This window comes from Acanthopagrus latus, chromosome 2, assembly GCF_904848185.1.
Source record: "Acanthopagrus latus isolate v.2019 chromosome 2, fAcaLat1.1, whole genome shotgun sequence".
Taxonomy (NCBI): domain Eukaryota; kingdom Metazoa; phylum Chordata; class Actinopteri; order Spariformes; family Sparidae; genus Acanthopagrus; species Acanthopagrus latus.
This window is the reverse complement of record NC_051040.1, coordinates 15,181,213-15,198,377: the sequence shown is the minus strand read 5'-3', so window position 1 is coordinate 15,198,377 and position 17,165 is coordinate 15,181,213. Positions and strand designations below refer to the sequence as shown.

The 17,165-nt window shown below is 43.2% G+C and overlaps 1 protein-coding gene across 1 annotated transcript in view; it reads right to left on the bottom strand.

Moving 5' to 3' along the window:
* The window catches only part of grik4 (glutamate receptor, ionotropic, kainate 4), a 329,989-nt gene that overhangs the window by 98,123 nt on the left and 214,701 nt on the right, over positions 1–17,165 (bottom strand). Inside the window, exon 7 of the mRNA XM_037084197.1 lies at positions 16,900–16,997. Coding sequence (XP_036940092.1) covers positions 16,900–16,997 — 98 coding nt within the window. The remainder of the gene's footprint in view (positions 1–16,899; positions 16,998–17,165) is intronic.

Sequence of the window (17,165 nt, the reverse complement as noted above, 5' to 3'; positions counted from 1 at the left end):
ATTAATGCTGTTTTAAAGGTGCAATATGTAAGAGCTGGCCACCTGTTGAATTCATACTAAAAACAATCATGGGTCGCATATTGCTAGAATAACTGCTGGCTTCTGCTAACTGTAGCTTTGGTTAGCAAGTTAGCTCTGTTAGCCATGTATGTAGCGATCCAGACTGGGAGCTCGGGCCATCAGGGGAGTGATGTTGTTAACAACCCTAACACATGAAGGCTGGACTGGAATGTTGTGTGCACACGCATGTGAGTATAACTTGAGTTTATGGTTGTGTTTTGTTCCTCAGCGAACCTGAATTATCTCACGGGAAAACTGTTCCCTCTGTTTACAAATATTCTCGTCACAAATGAGTTTGCAGTATTTTAAGTGCAGGCAGCAGTGTAGTTTTGCCAAAGTTAATCTTTTTTAGCTACGGCACAGGAAATTACTAGAGGCAATGTAAACAACATGTAGCTACTAGTAAAAAAGCTGTAACTCAAAATTAGAAGGTAGCGTCTTTATAAAAGCATCTGCTCAGGGCCGCGGCACTATAGGTGTGGGCGTGAAACTAATTGCGTTTGAAAAGTGTGAAGGGAAGGAAATCTCAGGCAAACAACAAAGCCCAAGGTAACCACTCCGCTTTTAATAATCTGGTGGCTTCACTGTAAATAGAACTAAATACCATGGCGACTGCAGTGGAGTAACCCAGGTGAGCGCCGGGGGAATGACAGGTGGGTGAGGAGAAGGAGCCAGAGCGCAAGCGAAAGACAGAGAAAGGAAGAGAGCGAGGAGGACGATAGGGAGACACTGACAGTCCGACTGACAGAAGAAGAGAGCAATGAAGTGAGCCAAATAGAGGCTGAGGATGCTGGGAAATGATACAGGACAGAAAGAGAGTGAAACAAAATCACATAACAGTCATAAACGGAGAGTGAGGGATGGCAAAGGGGCGGCAATCAGCGCTCATTAAGTGGTCTCATTGAATTTAGAAGTGCAAAATTAGATTCTCTTGTCAAACGCAATCTGTCTCATGTTCGCCCCTTTATTGGTTCATTTCTCAAGACGTGCACTTTCGGGGATCCAATAACAACATAAGCATTTAGCTCTGTTATTGTTTGGTCTCTGTGGGATACAGATACATTTAAAGTTAAAGTATTGAGGCTCTCATTTATTATTTAGGAGGCGTAGCACTTATTTGCTATTAAACCAGGAAGTCATAAAAAAGTTGTTTACGCTGCATTCATTATGTAATGATCACAGCGGAGTGTTGGATTTCAGTGCTTTGGGTTAACTGAAATGTGTCTCTAGAGCATCAAGACCATCAAAGTACTATCAAAGTTTACATCAAATATCATGTCAGACTCTGCATTAAAAAGAGGCACTATTATTGGTGGTGGTTTTAGGAGGTAAACAGTGATCAGGATGTATACATGTTCTCTGAATTTGTTAGCTAAAAGTCCATGCATCCATTCATCCATCCACCATTTTCTTCCACTTATCCAGGGGTCGTGGGTCGTGGTGACAGCAGAGTAAGCAGGAATTCCAGACATTCCATTCCTTAGAAACATTTTTGCAGCTTCTCCTGGAAGATCCGGAGGCCTCCCAAGGCCAGATGAGATATGTAATCCATCCAATGAGTTCTGGGTCTATCCTGGGGGTCTCCTCCCAGTTGGATGTGCCTGGGAGGTGCCCAGAAGGCATCTTAATCAGATGCCTGAACCACCTTCAGGTGCGGCTCCTACACTCCCTCCAGATATCCGAGCTCCTCACGCTATCTCTAAGGCTGAGGCCAGTCCACGGTGGAAACTCATTTTGGCCACTTGTATCCTCAACCTCATTTTTCTGGTCACTGCTCCAAGCTCAAAACCATAGGAGTGTTGGAACACAGATTGACTGGTAAAATGAAAGCTTTTTACATCTGGATCTGCTTCCTCCTCACCAAAACTAAAATTCCCACTTTACAGCTAACATGGCACCAAACTGCCCGTCCGTCTCAGGCTCCAGTTTCCCATTGTTTGGGAACATGACCCAGACATACTTCCTGAGAAGGTATCAGAATAAAAATCATGGTTTTAGTTTTCTTACTGAGGCCCAGAAAGCATATTAGTACTTGAAAAAGTTCAAGTCATACCCAGCCCTTTTATTGACATAGAAGAAAGAAAGAAAGAAACGTCACCACAAGACCCAGAAAGGCTCAAATCTGTCCCTTGTTTGAGTGTGTGTGTGTCACATAAACTGAGTCCTACTCAGTCTGGCTTGGTGTGAGCTCTGAATGTCCATATATGTGTGTGTGTGTGTGTGTGTGTGTGTGTTTGTGTGTGTTCCCTGCAGTGTGACAGAAAGGCTGGCAGGTCCGCAGACAGGGGTTTGACAGGCGTTTAATGAGGAAGCTCTCACAGGACACAGGCTTTGCACAAGTAACACACACACACAATCATACACTCTTGCACACACAGTGAGCGGTGGGGGGAAAAGGAGGTACCTTTTGTCTGGCAGCAAAAAAACCTCAACCCAATTACAATGTGCTTACAATATACTTGCGTTAATTGCACTGCGATTGCACTCAGATTAGCTGTTAAGACGAGGAATAAAATGAAGCAGCACATTTTCAAACACCCGAGTCGGTGATGCGCTGCTTGTTGGGAACAGCTATTGCTTTGTACAAGCTTACCAGCAACCTCCGATAACCCCTCTTCAATGGAAAACGCTAAATTACATTCAAGAAGAGTGGCTTTTCAAATCTGACCAGGCATTATTGGGGAGACCATCGCTCCGAGCTGGAGTGGAGGTGAAAGCTAATTTCCCTTCCGTCCAGTTCAACAAGCTCTGGGTTGCCTCGGTTGTTGAGCTGACAAGAGCCCGAGTCGTTCTGCTACCTGTCCATTCTGAACCTAACGGCAGCCTGTCGGGAGGGGGTTCCCAGTGAGGGGAGGTGAAGAGGAGGTGGATGTGCAGTAGTGCCATATGGAGAGCAGAGATATAATGAGCAACTACATCTGTTGGCCTGGACTCAGAGGGACAGCAGAACAAAACTGTTTAATGAAGTACTGCCGGACTTTTATGGGTCTTGGAACATGTCAGGCACGGCTGCGGGAAAGTTAGCTTTAACACGGTTCATCAGCGTCTGAAGTGACTCATTTACATTTCGGCGTGTTGACCTGGCTATCAATTAGCATACAACACATGCTTGGCAGAAAAACTGAACTGCCCTTGAAAACACTTAGCGTTGTGGCCAAGTGGACGGCAGCCATTCAACATCAGTGAGCTGAATACGAGGTTAGCCTCAGCCAGACAGAGAGCAGCTCATTTAGCATCAAAATGTGGACCTAGCTAATCAGCTTGGAGATCATCACATGTGGAAAAACCCGACCAATAGCAGATCACCAAGTATGACTCCTGGCCGGATGTGGCCCGCTGCAAGCCAGAGAATTATGTTGGCCACTGAGCATTAGAGAACAGATGCTGTTGGAGGCATTGTCCATCAGTCAGCACGTGTGATGCCAAGGCTGGAATGCCAGAGTGGAGTTGGCAAGGATGGTGTTGCAGGGTGGCAGGAGATGGAGGAGGGCAGGTGGTAGTCTATTATGTCTACCTGATCCACTTTCGAACCAAAAGGTTTACGGGGGATTTGGGACACCAGCTGTTGGCATTCGGGAAGGCGGGGAAAAAAAGTCCCGTGGGAGAGAAAGGGATGAGATGAGACACTGGCGATAGGAGAGTGTCAACTCCGCCCTACCAACAAATCTCCATCCTCAGTTCCAGCCCATGCGGCCAGATCTCTATTTGTGGCAGTAATGATCCTGCATCAGGTCCCTGCGGTCAGAGCAGAAGCAAGGCCAGTGATAAAGATGAAGTGGGCCGCGGATCCCATGGTGCCTTTTAGGCGAGTGGAACATTGACCACGAGATCTCTATCTCATTGATCAGCCAGTTCAGAGAGAAAAAAAAAGTTCCTTTCCTCCAGAGAGGCTTGTTCCCCACTCCACTGCTCTATTTCAGAGCGAATGAAAAAAGAAAGAAATGCTTTAAAACTCTGCTGTTTTTTTTTTCAGGCTGTGGTGGTATTATATTAAGCAGTGTGGATAAAAGAGAAACGTCTAATTCAGTCTGGGGAACTGTCGCAAGCACAACCTGCCTGATTAATATGGTTTTAAATGCCCACTGCTCTATCAAGCAGACAAAAACCCTGTTTGTATTGTTGCATCAAAAATCTTCTATAGAGAGCCCTGATTGGAAAAAGTGGACTTAATCCATTTCTGGGAATCTAGCCAAACGTTTGACTTGCACAACCCCGACAATGCATAGCTCCACTTTGCACAACAAAACTGGCAAACAGTTGGCCAACAAATCTTGGAGAACCTGGCTACTGAGCAGAACACAAACATGTTAATGGGAAGACAAATGACTCAATGTTCTTGATGAGTCTCGGTTCACAGAGCGAAAACAGGAAGCATTAATTCAGTGAGCAGCTGGTGGAAGGCTGAGCAATATCTGCTGAGTATTGTCTCCTTCCAGACAAGACAAAACTCTGCTTCTTGACACAGCTGACTGAGACCAAACAAAAGCAACACTGTAACACGGAGCGGAGTCCCTTTTCAAACCCTCGACGACAACAATCAGCTAAACCGAAATCCATTTTGTCTGCCGCTCGCCAGGGAGTCACTCTGTTTTCCCTCACTTTCATCTCAGGGATCAAATCAAGAGACTGCTTTCCTGATGACAGGATAGTGGATTTGGATATGCACATGGCGGTGGTGCCGGCGCGGCCTTGACAAGACAGATCAATAGTGTTGTGAGAAAAGGGTCAGCAGAGGTGCCGACGACAGCTGTGCTCCTCTAATTATGATCAGGCGGCAACAGACGAAGCACCTGCGCTTTGTTTGCAAGCAGACTGAACAGAGTAATCCGGCGACACCCAGCTCCACATCTTCATTCTTTTAATCATACGTACTTGTATCCACAGGCACATATGAACCTTATACACATTAAGTACAGCGCCATTATCTATTTTCATCTTTTAAGATACATTAAACTTTTTGTTAATCATTTTGTGCCATTTTTTTTCCCCCTGATGCTGTGCTTACTGAAGCATGAGCAGCTACAAGCAATAAAAACACAGTGCTAAAGTGAAAAACATCCTCTACGCATACATACAATGCATACTTTCATATTGGTTACTGTAGAAGATCATGTACTGCATCTTTACATGTATATATCTTGAAATAAATGTTGCTATTTAGTATGAGATATTCACGGTTAACTTTAAACACGTATGTGTTCTTAAAAACTTTGACGGCAATAATCATGTTATACATTATAAACTTTGATAAACTGATACATGTGGATAAGTCTGTTGATTCAAAAGTAACCACAGTAAAGAAATGTCAAAGATTTGGTCAAAGTCATTTTGAGACTGTATCCATTTTGTAGTTTGTTCTCTGGAGAACACCTACACATAATATACTGCCATCACCCTAAAAACCTAATTAAAATAGTATTGTTTAATCATGCTGTGTCATAATAAAGTAAGCATATTATGCTCATTTTCATAATTGTATCTTGGGTTACCACTACAATAGGTTTACATGCATTAATGCTGAAAAAACACATCAGGATTCTCAAACTGTCCAGTGCTTCAGCACTGTATTCAACCTCTGTCTGAAATGCTCTTTCAGCTCCTCAAGACCTTCCCTCTTCAATAGCCAGTCTGCTCTGATTGGTCAGCTCACACACACCTGAACCAGCACGTCTAACAACAACAGAGCAATCTCGCTAAGTTAATTCTTATTATGTCAAACTAGCTGATAGGCATAAATGTATGACATGGTGATATACGGTGACGTCGCAAAATCACATAATTAATAGACAACTAAGAGGATTCTAAATACAAATCTAAAGACATCTCTTTAAACTGGCCATGGCCAAGACAACCTGATGTGTCTTGTGCAAAACTTGTGGGCAATGGACCCAAAAGCATCTGTTGTTTGGGTCCATGTACACTCAAATGCTGTGATGAAAAGGTCTGTGGATTGAATAAATTGGAGGTTGTGACCGCCGAGTACAGATATGCAGGTACATAAGAAGAAAATGACCCCCGTCTACTCGTCATTCGATCCTCTCCTCAGAAAGCACTGAAAGCTATGAAGCATTATCAATTTACCATCCAAAGCATCCTCCACATTTTCACAGTGCACTCAGTACGTTTCATTCTTAGATGGTGCTCTAGGAAACAGCCTTACACCACCACTGACCTGTTATTAGGAAGCAATACTTGAAGTTTATCAGCTCTGGTTTGAGGCAAACGGTAAAGCTCCATGAAAGTCCTGAAAGGGAAATAAATGTGCTGCAGCACCACTTCTGAGACTTCTTCAGCTGAGCACCTGCCATTAAACCTTTTTTTGCTTTCCACTCTCGAGACTAAGATTTAAATTCCAAAGACTTCCCAACACGGAGACACAAACACATAAAAGTAAAATCTCAATTCAATCCAAGCAGAGGGAGTCACTTCTTGACGCACCTTTTAGAAAAACACTGGAGAGCAACTTTGATAGATTTCTGTCTTTGCGTCCTAATGCATCCTGATGATGTTAACGAAAGTCAAGTGGGGAGGCTGGAAAGAAGTCGAATAAATGGTGGAACAACTTTAGAGTTGGAACAGGAGTTGCATTCAGCTTTAGGCTGAACTCCATATTGTATTGACAGTAGCAATGAAAACTAATTTGCATTGCATTTCAATGCATGTTGTCTTTTTTTTTTTTTTTTGAAAGTGTGGATCTAAAAGAATACTAAGCTGTGAGGGTTTAAGAAATGCAGAAGTCCAATTGAGATTCAGCAGGCACCTTACTGCTCCTGCACCGCTATGAATAAGCAAGCTGCAGCTTAAATCTTCCAGTTCTTACTCCGTGCATCACAGTGATGCGGGCTCCTCCGGCACTGAGAGGAGATGCAGATCAGCTCCGCCTAATCAGATCTGAACGCTGGTTTGACCAATAATGTGTCACATGCTACCAAAACAATGTCACTTTTGGCCGAAGAGCGTTTTCATCTTTACATATAGTGGTTTTAAGGCCCAATTACAGTGGCGAGCTGAACCATAAGCTGACCCCCCGAGCAGAACAAGACTGACACAGCAGAACTAATACCACTATGCACTCAGACATAGCGATTCAGCGTGAGACTGATGGAGGGTGATTAGGGAGAGGCAGCGAGAGAGAGAGAGATAGAGAGAGAGAGAGAGAGAGAGAGAGAGAGAGAGAGACGGAGAGGGCCTTTGAATACCATTTCCGCACGCTTTCTATTAGTTTTCTTAAGAATGGCGGATCTTGACCTGCTTGTCATCCATAGCTGGTGTCTGAGACGGAGTTAGGCAGAAGGGAAATGTCAAGAACGAGACGGGTGTGCCAGATGAAATGAGAAAATAAGGAACAAGAGGAGACAGGAGAGCAAGAGAAAGAGAAAGGTGAGAGTAAGGACGGGAGAGTGATGAGAACGGAGGCTGGTGTAGGGGCAGTAATAGTTGAAATTAGAGCAGGGACAAAGGTAGAGAGGTGAAAATTGGGTGAAGTTATGATAGGGTGAAAGGAAAGACGAAAACGAAATGAGGGAGAGGAGAACAGTGTAAATGAAAGCAGCTAAGGGCAGGAGTGTTGGTAATAGACAGCAGATGAAGGCCGTTCATTGAATCTGTGACAACATTGTCGTCCGTTTGTTTGTGAAATGAAAATGGGCTGGCAGCATTTTCAGCATGGAAAAGCAACAGCGGTCTTGTTAATTTGAAGACTCCTCGGCTTCCCCATCAAGACCCAACTAGCCAAAGCTAGTCAATACAGGATCAATACGTTACAGGATCGGATGCTACAAGTTAGCTAATAGCTAATGGTTATTTAATTGTTTTGGTTCTGACTTTGTTGTCTATTACAACGGACACAATTTTAACTACTTACTGCACAGTCCACTAACTAATGTTTTCTTCAGCTTTCAGCCAGCCTACTGGTCATTTAAGTAAAGATCCATACATATGCCACGTGATGACATCTTCACTTTCGCCGTGACAAAAGAAACACACGCTATCGGCAGATAAACAGGTTAAAAGATGTATAAAAGTAAACAAGTAGACCTTGAGTGTAGTTTCTTTTTTTTTTTTTGCTTCAATAATGAACATTGCAGAAAAGATGCCGGCCTGCTAATCCGTCGAGCAGCCTGTTGACGTGAAAACACAGCAGCCGGCAGGGTAAAAAGGATAATTCTGATTAAGTTAAACACAGTTACTTTATCTCTAATTGTCGGGGATTGCAGTGCCTCCAGCAAAATAAAGCTACTCCGAAGCTGATAAAAAATTGAACACAATCCTTGCTATGATTAAAAGCAAGAGAAAACCATATTATGCAAGAACGTGTAACAGTGCATGAAATGTGCTCCATAAAATAGCGAATGATATTATCAACTGCTCTTAAGTCAAAAGATTTAACCAATCACAGCTATTTAATTATTTAATTATGTTCATCATGATACCATTTTCTGTGGCAGTTTACGTTCCCCTTATCACCACACATGGATGCATAATCAATACGCAACACACAGAAACAAAGTGTCATTAAAGGTAAAAATACAGCCTGTGCACTCACCCTCTACAAGGTAATGCGGAGCAGGTACAATATTTGGATGATAGTGGTGTCCACATGTGTGAGAGCAGAGCTGAGCAGATGTTGGCTGTCCACCAACAGAAGATGGGGCGCGTTGGCTCCGCTATGACCAGCCACTGGTTTAAAGTCTGGCAGGGAGACGGTCTGAAGTTAGCACAGCCACCGTGTAAATGGTCTCTGGCCAGAGAGGATTTACTGGGGTTGGCTAGCCGGCTTTTCAAGGCACAAAAAGCAATTCCGCACTGTGTGTAGCACTGAGCTGCTGGACAACTTGCCCATTTAAATCAGTTTGGACAGCTCTACACACACTGAATGCAAACACAGCAGGATGACTCTCTGGTCATGTGAACGGACAATTTAATGAACACACACTCGTTCACAATCCGTGACAGATATTCGCAGAGTGAGTTTCTTATGTATGCCTCACAATAATGGCACAAATGAAGCAGTGGACCTGCAAAATAGTTTTCCCTGAGAGAGAGAGCGTGGAGAAGGAGGTTTCCAGATTTGTCCAATATCCATTCGAGGGCAATCAACTGTGCCTCGGCTTTGTCTGATGGCCCCGCTCAACAATTGCTCTCGTCCGGCCATACGGAGGAATCCTACAGAGTTCATTTGCCTACTAATAAAGTAATCTCGAGAAAATACGTCTGACTTCACACTGTCTTGGAATTAACTCGGAAAGGCAAGGATTCATTTTTACTGGCGCTGAATGAGTTTTGTCAGCTTTACCTCGACGCTGGTGTTCACGACGCAGCACAACACTATCGCAGGAGACGGGGGAGAGAAAAGAGGTATAAAATGAGATGTGGAGGAAGCAGATTGAGGGCGAGAGAAGGGCACGGAGGAGCTTAAAAGCCAAAAATAATGACACTGACGAGACATTTTCTGTTTATTTAAAGGTTTTTTTTTCTGGTTGTGTAAGAGTGAGTCAGAAGAGTGTTTGTGGGTTTTCTATCTGTATATGAAAACGAAAATCTCTCATTATTGCTTATCTCCGGGGCTTGAGATACACACTGACCTCCAGCCTCAATCCAGCACGCTCTCTGTTTGCCCAGCGGACCTCAGGTTCACCTCTGAATCCAAACTGAGCACCACAAAATGCTTAAATGTAATCTCTCTGTACTCCTAAAACCAGATGGCTTCCCAAAGCAACCCCTGGACGTCGGACCGGACATTAATATTCATGACTACTTCTGGCACATGTTTGTGAATCATAGAGGAATATGTTTTGCAGATGCAGGGTGTATTGCAAATTTCATCCTTTATGGCAGAGGAGAGGAAGTAAATGGGGTGAAGAAAAAAGAAAAAAAGAAGGGGAGTAAGAGCATTTAAACCGAGCTGAAGGTGGCCGAGAGCAATAAATAAGAAGTGAATTCAGAGGAAATATTTGGCACATGAAAAATGTAATCACTGACGTTAATTCAATTCCGTTTAAAAGCTTTCTGTGGCCAACGGCATGATGACCTTAGTCGGAGGCTTGTGTAAGGAAATAACAAGATGGAGATTGTCAATTAGGCTTTCTGCAAATCCAAATAGGGGGATGTAAAGTCCTTGGTCTCGTCCACCAAATAAAAGTCACCACTTATAAATAAGATCATACATCTTATGCCTGAGATTCGCAGGAAACAAAGCGACAACATAAAGCTCACCCGGCTCATCTGGTTGGCTGTGGCAGCCGGCAGATAAGCACCTGTAAAGCAGCAGGAGCCTCTCATCCAAAGCCCCGGCTAATGTTTCTCATTAGTCGATATTAATCTGCCCGTCCTCCAAATCCTGACCCTGAGGTTTGCCTGCCACGCCGCATAAGATGGAAACAAACTACAAACATGATGCACGTCGTCATCGGCTCTCTGCGGCGGCTGTTTTTCTATTAGTCACTATTAATGTGAGACCCAGATGGGCTCAGTCCCACTCCTCTGTAGCCCCGGTGGAAGTGGCAGTGGAACCCGGGGAGTGATGGATAGGGACTGGTAGATGACGTGCTGATCACCTAGTGGGGTCTGTCAGCTGCAATATTGCTGCCAGAGTCCCGGGCAACGAGCCGCCGGAGAGCCAGCATCTGTGGCCTTACACTCGCTGTGAGGGATTTGGTGGACAGAGTAATGTGTGGATGGTGGCGGCTCAGCGACACACGTGCATCCCTCTCTCTCTCTCAGCTCTTACAGTTCAGGGTGACAGAGTTCACCTTGTGTACTCATACGTAGTATCGCTAACACACACACAGAAAATAAGACCCCCTGTCAATGTGATATTCTGTGTAATACAGTGCATTCTCTATCTAGCACAAACGATTGCAGTGAGCGTGCTTGCCAGCTTTCCCAATTTTTTTTTTTTTTTTCATTGCCCTCTGTCAGTTTTCATCCCTGGGTCACAACTCTCCCGCCTTTCCCCCGATGCTTTTATCTGTAAATAGACTCCTCTCCTTTCACAACAGATTATCCCTCTACACCCGAGATCATGTGATGGCAAGCCGCTTGATTGACAGCTCATTTGAGGAGATAGGAGCTTCCAATCCTGCCCTACAGCCTACAACAGCCAATGAGTGATCCTAAAGACAAGTGACCCACTCTCTCTTCTCCCTCCTCTCTCCAGAGCCACTACACGTCAGCCTCTGGAGGACTGATGCATCATATATCCGATGAGATTTCAAATCCAGCAATACATAGTATATGTGTTTTTGCTCTTTGAAAAGGCAGTTTTTTTCCCATCTAAGAACTTGGACTATGTAAGACTACATGATGTCGACTCATTGTCCTTTCCTGCTAATGAAGCAGTTACATTTAAAAATGTAGGCAAGAAAAGAAAAAAAAAATGAGTCCTTGAATCCCTAGAACCCAGCTTTGTTTTCAGGGTCTCAAGTTCCGCAAGTATGATTTCGACTCATCTAATGAAAGGTAAAATCGGATGAAAAAAAACGTTTGCTTTATGAAGCTGCTTTGACTGCAAGAATGCATTTTCGTTTGGCTCCTAATAACGTCAGAAGACGACGGGACTTTGGGTTTATTCAGCTGCTTTGAGGGTTTTTAGGAGGGAGCGCGGCGAGGCGAAAGGTAACACGAGGTTCAGGCAAACTGCTTCAATCCACCGGCCAATCTACTCATCCCCTGCTGAGCGGTCCTCGGAGGTAAGCTGCAGCTACTATTTGGCTGCCAAGTACAGAAATAAGTTTGAGATTATTTCTCAAAGGATTGCTGGTTTTCTCTGCTGTGTATATACCGGATGAGCGAGACCTGCGCTGCCCATCTCATCAAGGGCATCTTTGGTAGGCTATAATACCACGCTGTCGGCTTCTGCTCAACCCTCTCGCTCAGCAGGAGGGTACTCCTTGCTGTGAAATTTCCCACTGAGATGGACCTTTTACTGCGCTCAGAGCCGAAATGATCTGATTTACTTTAGCCCTATTCATACTATACTGTTAATACCTTGGGTCCTGCTGATGGGTTCAATTAGCGTTTCTTTTTTTTAACTCTTCATTTTGTGGGAAACTGGTCTCTTAAGTATTCGGCTGAAAATAACCTACCATACTTCTCCAAAAGGTCAACAATGTTGAAACTAAATGTACTTCTTAATGCAATACATGAACAGACTTTAAGATTAAAGGTGCAGTGTGTAGTTTTGGGGAAGGCATTTTAATCGGAAGAGAAAGATCATCATTGACTGATTTTATATCATTGCCTAAACACACTAAATAAACAAACTCTCTTCATTTTCTTCATACTTTGTTTACATGCAGTGGACCCTGCCACCTCTCTAGCTTCAAACAGTCTTCTGGGGACCTTATTTTCTTCTTAATTTATTCAGTCGTTTTAAAAAATGAATCTATTTCAGAGTTTGTATAATTACCTCATTAAAATTGTCAATATTAAAATCCTGAGTTTGAATTTCTTTTCCAAAAACAAAACAAAACAAAAACACTTTAATATCAACTAAGCCTGTTTAAGGGCAGGTTTTTATAGACTGTGCTTTATCTTAATTACGTTTGCATTCTTTTATTGTGTATACTGTGTGGTGATGGTGCTGTTTTGTTAGTTATGACACCCTGTCATTGATATACAGTAAGGCCAGACTGATGAAGGCCATTAGCCAGACATTCTCTTCAGAGTGATCACGACAAGAGCATTGTGACCTTATCTGCTAGACAAAGACACTCACTCACACACACACACACACACACACACACACACACACACACACACACACACACACACACACACACTGCAACAGCTGACTTTCGCTGATTTGTACACCTCAGGTCTGAGATGGGGGAGCTAATCAGCAAAATCAGACGCTGTAGTGTTTGGCTGGAATGGGGAAAAAAAAAAGAAAGTGCACACTCGTGGCTCTCCGCAGTGTTCGGTGAAGCCCCCTGGGTTAATCCTGATCCGTAAGGAACCAAACTGCTTCTTCCAGCCGCGCATTGGAAGTCTGCAGTTGCCTTTGATCTGAAGGCTACAATGAAAACCAGCAGCAGGGTCCCGATGACCACAACCGAGAGCCGATGGGGTTTCAATTTGCCATTAATTGCCTGACAACCTAAAAATAGTTATGAATGCATTTTATATAACAGAGTTATACTAATAGGATCAGAGTGCTGCTAATCAAACAGGTTTCCCCCCTGGGTCTAACAATCTGTAGTTATTGTCATGACAATATGTGTCCAAAATGCATTTGTGTGCTTTTATAACACCAAAACGTCGACACACAGAACATATTTCATGACTAACCCAGCACTGGGGGGTGGACACAAAATTACCTCTAACAGGATGTGATCATGAATTATGTGGCATCAGTAACAATTCTGTGTTTATATACAAAAAATAAAATAAGCTGCAGATCTAATAAACTGACACTGGGAGCATTTAACAGTGTTGGAGTGGATTTAGTTGCCAGAGTTTGAAACATCACAATATGATCTCTCTACTTCCAAAAGCTCTAACAGTCAGCGTGATCTCCTCCCTCACCATGGCGGTGAAAATGATCCTCTGTGGCTACCTTTTGAACTTTCGAAAAAATCGATTTCCTCGTCCTGATGTTACTGTAAGGTGAGAAACATGTCACAGCACATCCAACTGTGCGCTGCCTGCAAAATTGTGACGGAGAAGCAACACTTCAAACCGTTTTACTATCTCACATTTCACAGGATCTGCAAAGGTGAAAAAAAAAAACAACCTACATACGGTCAAAAACACCAGCTCAGAGCTGTGTAGCAGCTGCAGCTCTGTCCTGCTCCTGTGAAGTGCAACGCTTGAACCATACACACTGTACAACAGAGGAAAGATACAGTATGTCTGAGCTGAGGCTGGTGACAGACTCCTGGTAGTACATATACTTGAGTATTAGCATTTTACTACTTTACCACTACTCCACTACAACAACATCATTTAAAATCATTACCATGGCTTCATCTTGACCAACTCTAACAGTAAAATGCTACCTACATATTACACATTAGCCATACAGTAACTCACAGGGGACATTTGTTTTGCTTATTGGATACTTCTGGGTTTTTTTAGAGTCGTTTTGCTGATAACACTTGAGCAACTAAGTCACATTTCAGTGTCTAAATTTATAAAGTGTAGTATTGCTTTTATACTTTTTTTAAATTTTTTTTTATAAAAGTAGATAAAATAGACAACATTTTTTTAAATTCACCACTCTACACTAGTATTTGTCTGTAGTACCACTCTTGCTGCCACTGTGGCAAAGACAGCCTTGGCAACCTGGCTACCATCCAAAGCAAAGAAACAACCGTAAGAATCCCAATTCGACCTGGAAACCCCGATCTCAATACCTTGAAAACGCAAAACACCTGGACTGTTAAAAAGTAGGCATGTTTTTTTTACAGACACACACCGTCTAAAGTCCTGGTGGTACACCGGCGCTCTCCATCGAGTGAATCCCCGTCTGTTCACCCGTCGTTTCACTCACGACAGTTCACTTGTTTTACTTGGTTTCTATCACTCTCCCTCTTCTCCTCTTTTACCTCCTCCGTTACCTCTTGCAGTTGCTCCACTATAACCTGGGGATCGTGACCTGGGAAAGAGATGCCTCTCAATGGTTTGGTTGCACAGTGGCATACGGGCTTCCTTTGTGTCGTCCGGTGGCAGGCCAAAGAGCATAGCTGAAACGAGGTAACCATTCTGTACGATGATGGTGTCATTTTCTTTAACAGCCATTCATTACACTGTGCCAAAAAAAGTTGTATATTACCTGTCTTAAGTAAAGGATATAATTACTCCACAGCTTGTAGAACAAATAAAACTAATTCTCTGCAACACTTGGCACCATCTTGAGCATAATTCTGTTTAATGTGTTGCCATTAATCCAAAAGCTTAATGTCTGAACACTCTGATGAAAAGAGAATTAAAAATTAAAAAAAACAAAAAAACCCAAAACATGATCTGGAGGCGTACGCAACTACGGTAAACACCGCTATCACAATAACATTGTTACAGCTGAAGTCAAATTACTACTTCAATACGACTGGATTCAATGTTTAAGAAAAACATGTATTAGAACAGAAGAACATGCAGAGGGATCGAGTCGCACGGCTGTACTTGATGATGGACAGCAGCTCAGCACAAAACAAAAAAAACAAATAGTAGTCAACGTCTTCAACAAATCCACACCCGGAATAGGTTGCCAAGAATGATATATGTAAGTAGTATTTCATTTACATTTATTAGGAGTTAACCAAAACATTAAATACAAGTCAGACCATTTGTGAGGGTACTGACTGAAGCCCGGTGGAAAGGATTGCTTTAAGAGGTGCCAACAAGGGCAGAGACTAATTCAATATGACGACAGCAGATCTTACAGTCCTACTTTCAGTGACAAACATGGACGACTGGCTGGGCTTCAAAGCGTTCCGGCTGTCCAAATGACTGCCCTCCTCATTCACATGTGCAATAAGAAGAGATAAATAGAGATGGAGCTGGAGCCAGTGTGGGGAAACTGTGAATCTTCGGGCCCTTGATCGACTCCTCCGAGCATTTCACGACTGCACTGTATGTATCACTTAACAACTCATAAATGTCATTTTTCACTTTATGGGATCTTTAATATTCATACAGTGGTATTATCACAGTCAGTGTTTCAAAGCCTTCAGCCCCGCAAGTCAGTGCCACCAGAGATTTCTAACAGCGGGGAGTCCCGGTCCATCTAGCAATGAAACAGACTGATGTCTCATTAGAAAGACTGGCTGTACTGTACCAGAGGACATTACAGAGACTGGGATGGTAATGGGATGTCTTTTAATAGTCGCGCTAATCAAATTCAGGGAGTTTAAAAGGCGGCTTCTCTTCGGACCACGGCTACTTACAGAGGGGGGCTCACCAGAAACCCACGAGTGAGACCTGAATGATTGATGAACTGCAAGAAATATGACATATGTTTCAATTTTTTAAATCTCTAGTTATATAGATACCATCAATATTTTTCTTTCATGAATCCAATGATTTTTCTACAAATAGTGTTTGGAATACCAAAACAGGAAGAGCATCACAGAAAAAAAGCTCCAAAAATAGATATCTTTTCTCATTTATAATTGATTTTGATCTGGTGTTGTTAAATTCAAAGGCGCCTCTGTCTCTTGACATCAGGCAGCAAAACAAACCATGTCAGAGTTCAGACGAGCCAATTAGCATCCAACTGGGATCTGTTTACATGCAGTCGGGCTCTGAAGCCAAATCCACTCAGTCATGTTCAAATCATGGAAAACTTGTTTTTTCTGCACTGTTCAGACAAGAGAATATGTCTGTCGACTGGTTCCGTCAAAATAATACCAATGATGCTACCATCTGTTAAATCATCTAGTGAATAAATATCCTAATTTCAAACAACAGATGTAAGACAGCAGGAGCAGCTTGATGTCAAACCACATAATCCGATCACAACAATGAAACTTGCACACTTTTTTTTCCTCCTCGTCTGTTTTTGTTTGTTTCTATATAAAAAAAAATTTATCTCAAAACAGTGACTGGCAAGCCTCAGCGGGGCCAAACTGCTCCAAGCTAATGAGGGGAATGGAGGAAATAAAATGCCCAGCGGTGCTTTGATTTGAGTGGGACTGGGATGGAAAGTTATGACACTGTTGCGGTATTTCATCATTTTCACTAACAAGGATTTCATTCCCCCTCAGTCTCCTGCAAAAAAAATGCACAGAGGCTAACGAGCATCATTGTTCCAAACTCTGTATTTGTGGTGGTGGTGAGAGCGTGCTGCCTGTAACGCGGGACCAAAGGCTTGCACGCCAGCTGGGTGCACAAACTCACCTCCTTCTCGCCACAGATATTGCTGATGATGGAGTTGGAGGCCGGGCTGGCCGAGGGACCGAGGACTGCCACCACCCCTTTAGACATGATTTGGCACACTGAGAGGAAACACAGACAGCGAGAGAGAAGGGGAGTCAGGCAGTGTTAACCAGCAAAGTAAAGTATTTTCAAAAAAGGACTTCTACAGCCAGATTGTTAATGGCTGCACATGCTGACCACCTCAACCTCTGAACAGATATTAGCCTGAGCCAGCGCTTCTCCCGCCT